Source organism: Dendrobium catenatum, unplaced genomic scaffold, assembly GCF_001605985.2.
Source record: "Dendrobium catenatum unplaced genomic scaffold, ASM160598v2 fragScaff_scaffold_920, whole genome shotgun sequence".
Classification (NCBI taxonomy): domain Eukaryota; kingdom Viridiplantae; phylum Streptophyta; class Magnoliopsida; order Asparagales; family Orchidaceae; genus Dendrobium; species Dendrobium catenatum.
This window is the reverse complement of record NW_021319382.1, coordinates 610781-619277: the sequence shown is the minus strand read 5'-3', so window position 1 is coordinate 619277 and position 8497 is coordinate 610781. Positions and strand designations below refer to the sequence as shown.

The 8497-nt window shown below is 38.2% G+C and overlaps 1 protein-coding gene across 1 annotated transcript; it reads left to right on the top strand.

Moving 5' to 3' along the window:
• Positions 1-3304: 3304 nt before the first annotated feature.
• On the top strand, positions 3305-7854 carry LOC110102836 (receptor protein kinase TMK1). The gene is made up of 2 exons (XM_020831320.2): positions 3305-5749; positions 7113-7854. Exons 1-2 carry the CDS (start codon positions 3430-3432, stop codon positions 7649-7651), a joined length of 2859 nt encoding a protein of 952 aa, XP_020686979.2. The 5' UTR covers positions 3305-3429; the 3' UTR covers positions 7652-7854.
• Positions 7855-8497: the final 643 nt, after the last annotated feature.

The window sequence follows — 8497 nt, the reverse complement described above, 5'->3', positions numbered from 1 at the left end:
TCACCGCCATGACTGTGCAAAACAGCTCAACTAGACCAAAGAGATTTGGTTCTTTGCTTTTGATTTTTTTTTTTTTAAATCAGAAAATTTATCTGGGTGCAAATTAATTTAATATGAACTGTACATAATCATGCAGATATGCTTTGTAATCATGAGCAAGGAGGATATCGACTGCAAATACTAGTGGATTCGTTCAAACTGGGCTAGGCCCCGTGGTTTTTCCCCCTTTTTACAGGGGTTTTCCACGTAAAAATCTTGGTGTCTCATAAATGCTAGACCATCTCTTCTTATCTGATTGCGTGCCGGATTTTCGTACAACGCTAAGACGTTAAACTAAATATTTCTCTACCGCCGCGAATACTCCAGGACGCAACAAAACTAAACATTTTTTAAATGATCAGGCCAGAGAAGTTAAGTAACATGCATGCATAACTAACAAGTTCTTAGAAGAGTTTAGGTGACGATAGCTATGTAACTTAAGCCAGAAAACAACTGGATAATTTTTAGTTTAGTGAGACAATTAGCTGTTAAGTATTATTAATTATTTTGGAAATCTATCTAACTTTTGGTTTTATGTGCACGCCATCAGCTGGAGAGATTTTCTTAATGAGATTGGCTAAGAAAATTATACTAATAATTAATGATAAATTACATCAGCTGGAGACATTTTTAAACCCGCTGATGCTTTTTTTTTTAAATGAAAAAAAAAATGCTGTAAAAAAAAAAATGCAATTTGAGGATTTATGAAGAGATCATCGATCATAATAATGCCCTAACAGTTTAGTTTGTGTGGAATCTGATTGTATCTATTAATCGGGGGTTGTATTATTGCCACGGTCTTCTCCCTGATTGGGTTTGAGTCCTTTGCACCCTCCCTGCCTTTTTTTTACATCACTCAATGTTTTGTACCTAAGCGCTCCGATGTTGTGTATTCGAGCTCTTGGCAATGCATAATTTTTTTGGAGAAAAGATAGGGAGCAAAGCGCTGCAATGCTCAGGATCTAACATTATGTCACTATTAAGCAAACTTGAGACAGAGCATTGAGCGCTGCTACGCTTCAAACTAACATACACCGCAGCGCTGCGAGGCCGGCTGTACAGTTTTTCTTTCTCTTTCTTTTTAGGGGGGCGTCCCTTGGTGGTATGAATTGTATCTCTTTATTTGTTTTTGTGTAAAAAATAATGTAACTGAAAAGAAAAGCAATGAGAGAGATAGAAAAACAATATATCTGTATAAATTTCTCCCAATTTTCATACTGAAATTTCTGGTGCAGTGTGACTCCATGATTTTTTTTCCTGATTTTGAATTTTCCAACGTTAAATCCTAGTATTCCTTACGTTTTGCCGCATGTCCATTTTCTTATTTGTTTCATTGCATGATTTACTTCGTCCCCAACTAAACCAAACATGCTTAACTGCAGAGATTTGATGGGAAATGATGCACTAATGCAGGCATTATTTCATCTGACTTTCTTACACGGAGATTATTTTGTTTTATAATATTCCAAGATTGATTAATTTTAATGTAAATCAGATATATTTGAAATCCATTTCTATACGTTTTGTATTACAATATCCTATCATAACTCTTTTCATAATTAATATTTTATTCACTAATCACTGTCATAATAATTATTTTAACAGTAAACTCACAGAAAATTTACCTCCAAATGCGTGAGTTAGCGTTGCTATATTTAATTATCTGTGATTCTAATCATTGATGGTCTTGTAATTAGATTGCTAATCAGAAAATGACAAACTTTTGGATAACGTTATTACACTTTACTGACTTAAAAAATAACAGTGAAGTTTAATAGTTTATACTGTTACAGACTGCTATACTGTAAAACAAAATTGTGATCCTTTAATAAATGGGGGATTTACATACATATCATTTTATTTCATGTTATTTACATATCTAACACCTAAAATTTTAATATTACATGTCTATCATCCATAAAACAAATATGGATGCATATAATGAAATATTAAAGTTTATATGATGGTATGGGTGGTAGCAATGAAATATATGAGTGATATATTTGATATTAAAATTTTATATGAGTGTTAGAAATGTAATATTAAATTTTTTATGTTAGATAGATAAATATCAAGAAATGAAGTGGTATGTATGTAAATTCTCCTCAATAAAATCATCATAAATAAAGTTCTCAGGGGCTATTCTAATAATAATTTCAACACAACTCTTCTTGGCTTATTGGTTGAGAGCTTAGGCTTCCAACTAAGAGGTCCAAGATTCGAGTCTATGTGTATGCGTTGTGTGTGTGAGTTTGCCTTTATTGGCCTAAATGTCCAAAAAAAAAAATAATAATAATAATAATTTCAATAAGCCCATACTATTTACTATGTTCAAATTACATTAGTAACAGCTCTTCTTGGCCTATTGGTTGAGAGCTTAGGCTTCTAACTAAGAGGTATAGGATTCGAGTCTATGTGTATGCCCACAAAAAAAAAAAATAGTAGGTGAATAGATATGAAGAGGAAAAGAGACCGTTAACTCAGAAATACTTGAACAACAGAGAGCCAGTACCCTTCCCATGGCTGAGGAAGATTGAGAAGGTGAATCAAAGAGAAGATGCGAGGCTCATTGGGAAAATTTGATGGGTACTAATATATGAAAAATGTGGTTTCAGGTGATATACCAGTAAATAAAAAAATGTAGGTATTGAATATGTATTTACAATAGTTAGAGTGTAATGTATGTAAAAATCTCTTAAATATTTTATTTAGCATTAATTTCAGTGCTTATTCAATAGCGTTGATGTCCACCATTATTGAATTTCGATCATGATATCATGTCATAATTTTTTTATTTATTTTATAACTACTTTATATTTTTAATTTACTTTTGTTACCATTATTTACTCTACCATCATATTTTTAGTTTTTTTTATAAAAATGATTATATTATCATTCAAATTGAAAAGATAGTAATTTATATGATAATTTTCAAGTACTTCACACAAAATAATAATAGCTTTACTAAATTATTATTATATTTTAAAAATAAAGTTAAAAAATGAAAATACTAAAATAGGAGGTAATTTCGAACCGCCACGGCGCCACTAGGCCTCCAGCCCGGGAAATGGGGGTATTTTAGTCATGGAAATCCGGTTCGTCAAAATTAAAAGAAAAAAGCAGCCGGCCTTACGTGGGAAAGAAGAAATCCAGCTGGACCGGGTTCGGCTCAATTTCCCCATGGTGGGCCCCATGCCCATGTGCCCCTCCACGTTCTTTCCCCGGACGTCTTAAGCACCGTTATTCCCATTCTACCCCTCATCCACTCCTCACCAACGGCGAACTTTGAAGCAAATAGCTAACCAACCCACATAATGCCTTGAACGGAAGCCCTAGCCAGCTCAAAACCACCCCTCCTGCTCGCTTCGCCTCTTCTCCCACCACTCTCCGATGGAGTTCACCGGACTAATTTTCTCCGTCCTACTCTCAACACTTCTCCTGCGTTCGGCGGCGCAAACTGACGCCGGCGATGTCGCCGCAATGCACGCCCTGTCCCTTAGCCTCGGCGCGGACCGAGCCCTGGGATGGTCACAGTCATCCGACCCCTGCTCATGGAGCCGCGTCACCTGTTCTAATGGCCGCATCGTTGCCATCCAGATCGGAAACCAGAGTCTCGCCGGCACCATCCCCAAAGACATCGCTAACCTCACCGCCCTCACTCGCCTGGAGCTTCAGTTTAATGAGATATCCGGCGATCTGCCTTCCCTCTCCTCGCTCACTTCCCTCCAAACTCTTCTTCTCCACAACAATCTCTTCTCTTCGATCCCCGCCTCCTTCTTCTCGGGTCTCACTTCTCTCACCGGTGTTTACCTAGACAACAACCCTTTCAAACCATGGCAGATTCCGGCTTCGCTTCGTGACGCCGGCGGCCTTGTTAATTTCTCCGCTAACTCTGCTAATGTCTCCGGCTCCGTTCCAGAGTTTTTAGCCACCGCCTTCCCCAGCCTCAATCACCTCGCGCTCGCCTTCAATTTGCTTTCAGGTACCGTACCGTCTGCCTTCGGTGGCTCCAGCGTCAGGTCATTCTGGCTCAACAACCAGCGCGGTGGCGCTTCCCTCTCCGGTGGCATCGCGTTTCTTCAGAGCATGACTGGTTTGGAAGAGCTCTGGCTACACTCCAACTCCTTCTCCGGACCTCTGCCGGACTTCTCCGGCCTCGTTAATCTTCGAGATCTCGAGCTTCGGGATAATCAGTTCACTGGTCCTGTTCCTAGTTCACTCACTTCACTTAAATCACTCTCCAAGGTCACTCTCACAAATAATCTCCTTCAAGGGCCGGTACCTGAATTCCCCGTCTCCGTCAAGGTTGTCGACCTCGTCACCAACTCAGAGAGATTTTGTTTACAAAAGCCGGGAGTTCGCTGCGATCCACGCGTTGATGTTCTGCTTTCGATTGCGGGCTCTTTAGGTTATCCTTTCCGCTTCGCAGATAACTGGAAGGGAAACGACCCCTGTAGCGGAGGATGGCTGGGAATCGCTTGTGACAATGAAGGCAACATTACTGTTGTTAATTTTCAGAATATGGAGTTAAACGGTACGATCTCGCCGGACTTTGCGAAGCTTCCAGCGCTTCAGAGGCTTCTCCTTTCCAACAACAATCTCACCGGAGCTATTCCGTCTACACTCACCAGTCTGACTTCTCTCAAGGAACTGGACGTTTCCGACAATTCACTTAATGGTAAAGTTCCCAGCTTTTCAAAAAATGTTCTTTTGAAGACACAAGGGAACCCAAATATCGGTAAGGATATTCCCACTCCTGGCTCTGGCTCCGGTGTAGCTCCTAGCAGCGATAACGTTCCTGGTTCTAACGGTTCTAATGGAGGTGCCGACAAAGGGAACGCCTCATCTTCTTCAGTTGGAATTATTATTGGCTCTGTTCTCGCCGTCTTATTTGCAACCTCCCTTTTTGCCTTCTTGGGTTTGTGCTATTATAAGAGGAAAAAACAGCATTTCCACCGAGTTCAGAGTCCAAACACTACTGTAATTCACCCCCGCCACTCTGGTTCGGATCCGGACACAGTAAAGATTACAGTCGCAGCAGGACCGAGCACGAATACAGGAGCTGCCGATAGGGAAAACCATAGCCAAGCAAGGAACTCTCCAAGTGATGTGCAAGTAGTTGAAGCTGGAAACATGGTTATTTCGATCCAAGTTTTGAGGAATGTAACCAACAATTTCAGCGAAGAAAATGTTCTCGGCCGAGGAGGATTTGGTACAGTTTACAGGGGCGAGCTACACGACGGCACTAAGATTGCTGTGAAAAGAATGGAGTCCGGTGTGATGGGATCAAAGGGTTTGAATGAATTCAAATCAGAGATTGCCGTTCTCACAAAAGTCAGGCATCGGAACTTAGTTTCACTCCTCGGCTACTGCTTGGATGGGAATGAGAGGCTCTTGGTTTATGAGTATATGCCACAGGGGACGCTAAGCCGCCACCTGTTTGGCTGGAAAGAAGAAGGTTTGAAGCCTTTGGAGTGGAAGAAGAGGTTGAGCATCGCCCTGGATGTAGCGAGGGGGGTAGAGTATTTGCATAGTCTTGCTCATCAAAGCTTTATTCATAGAGATTTGAAGCCCTCCAATATACTTCTTGGAGATGATATGAAGGCCAAGGTGTCTGATTTTGGGCTTGTTAGACTGGCTGATGGTAAAGGATGCTCTGTGGAGACTAAACTTGCAGGGACTTTTGGGTATCTTGCTCCTGAATATGCTGGTAATCATCAATCCATCTGTTCAATCTATTTTGCACTCAAATTTTGCCATGTTTAATAAGTTTTGCAGTTATCAAATTTACTGTTTGTCATTGCTTTAATGAGGAATTATTTTGATCTGTTGGTTGAGAGTTTTAACTCTCAACTAAGAGGCCTGGATTCGGAGAAATTATTATGTGTGGAGACTGGACGACGTGAACTGTTAGGATTTGCTGTCATTTTGCTACGCTTTTGCAAATACTTAACAAAAGGACAATAAATATGCAATTATGAATGACTTTTGCTGAGTATTTGTTGCATTTTTACAAAAGTGCAGCAAAAGCACAACAAATATCTTACAAAAGTGCATTCATAATTGCAAAACACAGCAAATACTTAGCAAAAATCATTCATAATTGCATATTTGCTGTCATTTTGCTGAATATTTGTAAAAGTGCAGTAAAATGACAGTAAATCCAAACGGTTATCGCCGTCCGGTTTGCACACATAATAATCTCTCCTTGATTTGATGCTTTTTATGTGCTATTTGGGCGTATTTGACTTAATTAGCTCAAAAGTTATTTAAAAAAGATCCTTTATGAGAAGTTATAGTAAAAGTTCTTTAGACATCTGAAAAAAAAAGTCTTTAGGCATTATTTAGTAAGCTGTCATTTGGGACAATTAAAATGACATCACTTTGAATATTCTATTTGTTTATCATCCACTCAAATTTCAAACTAAGCAGATATTTGGGATAAGACTAGTTTATCATCATTATATTATCATCCCACACTAATCTTAAATAAAACATAATATTTTATTCGTTTATTAATTGTTAAGAGCCCATTTGCTTACTAGATTAGATTAAACTCTTCAAATAGGATAAAATATGTTAATTATAGTCAGTTATTTGTTATTAGTGTAATTAAGAAATTAAGTTATTAATTAATTATCTCATGCATAATTATTATAACTTTACAGCAAGTCAACTTGATTATTTTAATAAAAATTATAATGAATCATTAATTAATATGTATAACTAATTAATTATCATTTATAATTGATTATGTGTTTATTAACTATCCATGCTATGATAATCAATACATATAAAATGTTAATGAACTTTTTTAAGAACTTAGTTAATTTTTAATTAGTTTAAGTAGCTCATTAATCTACTCAAAATTATAAAGGATATTATTTTCTCATATGAAATGGCTGAAAATAAAATAATTATGTCTTAAGTATATTTTCAACCACAATCAGCCAAATAACCACTTGAGAGCATTGAAATCTTTTCTTTCTTCTTTCTTTCTGCTTCTGCTTCTGCTTCTGTTTGTCACTTACTGAGCTGAACTATCTTCTTTATAATGTATCTATATATTACAGTGACTGGCCGCGTGACCACCAAATCCGACGTATTCAGCTTCGGCGTCATACTAATGGAGCTCATCACCGGCCGAAAGGCATTAGACGAAACCCAGCCGGAAGAAAGCATTCATCTTGTCACATGGTTCCGCCGCATGCAACTCAACAAAGAAACCAACTTCCACAAATCCGTCGTGGATCCCATCATCTACTCCGCTGATGACGAAGAAACCCTCACAAGCATAACCACCGTGGCCGAGCTCGCCGGCCACTGCTGCGTCCGCGAGCCACACCAGCGCCCGGACATGGGCCACGCCGTCAATGTCCTCTCGACTCTCTCCGAGATCTGGAAGCCATCTGATCCCAACATGGAAGAGAGCTTCGGCATCGATTTGGACATGACGTTGCCGCAGGCGCTCAAGAGGTGGCAGGAGTTCGAGGACGGAGACGGGGCGACGTCGTCGTCATCGTTTTTTGCCGGAATTGATAGCACGCATACGAGTATTCCGACAAGGCCGCCAGGTTTTGCGGAGTCGTTTACGTCGGTGGATGGAAGATGAGAGCTTTGGTGGCCGGAGATATCGATGACGGCCGGGTGCGTACCGTTGCCTTCTAAATTTGTTGTTCATTCTCTGTTTTTCATCTTTGGTTGGTTGATTTGGTTTTGATGGGTGTCTTTTTGTATCATGAAATTATGGCGGTGGTGGACTTAATTTAAATTAAGTTTACTAACCTTTAATGTAATTAAAAATTTCATTTTTCAGAGGGTGGTATGTATGTTTTTTATTTTATTTTATGGATTAGGAGAGCAAATCCTATTTGCATGGCACATATGTATGAAAATTAATTATGTTAAAATAATGTTCTACTACTTAAAAAAATATAAAAAACTAAAGCTTCTTTTGGGACATTTTGGTTAATTAAGGCAGACTTATATATACATCGCATATACAAGACTAGAACATAGGACCTCTTAATTGGTAGGCTAAGCTTTCAACTAACAGATCAAGGTAAGCTGTGTTTTTTTTTAATTGTTATCTAAATTAGTTTTTTAGTACAAATATTTTTTGAATAAAAATATTTTAGTACATTTTGTACTAAAATATTTGTATTAGAAATTTGTTTTAGAAAGTAGTAAGAAAGTCAGGATCGGAAACAACCTTAATTTTTAGAGAGAGAGAGAGAGAGAGAGAGAGAGAGAAGGGGGGGGGGGTTGGAGAGATTTTAAGTAACTATTATTGTGCGTCAAATTTAGCGTACTATAAGAAAATGGGTAAGAAATGGAGCTGGATAATTCACTAAAAAAGAAATTTGGATGATTTATTATTCTTAAGCAAAATTTTAGATTGAGTATGGATTAATTATATTGCAAAAAAATGGATGTAATTGATTAATCTTATTAATTT

Bases quoted from the DNA above. Each gene is read 5' to 3' on its own strand.
- LOC110102836 (XM_020831320.2), top strand. From the start codon at position 3,430: ATGGAGTTCACCGGACTAATTTTCTCCGTCCTACTCTCAACACTTCTC. The intron at 5,750-7,112 runs GTAATCATCAAT...TATATATTACAG, and splicing joins TCTTGCTCCTGAATATGCTG to TGACTGGCCGCGTGACCACC.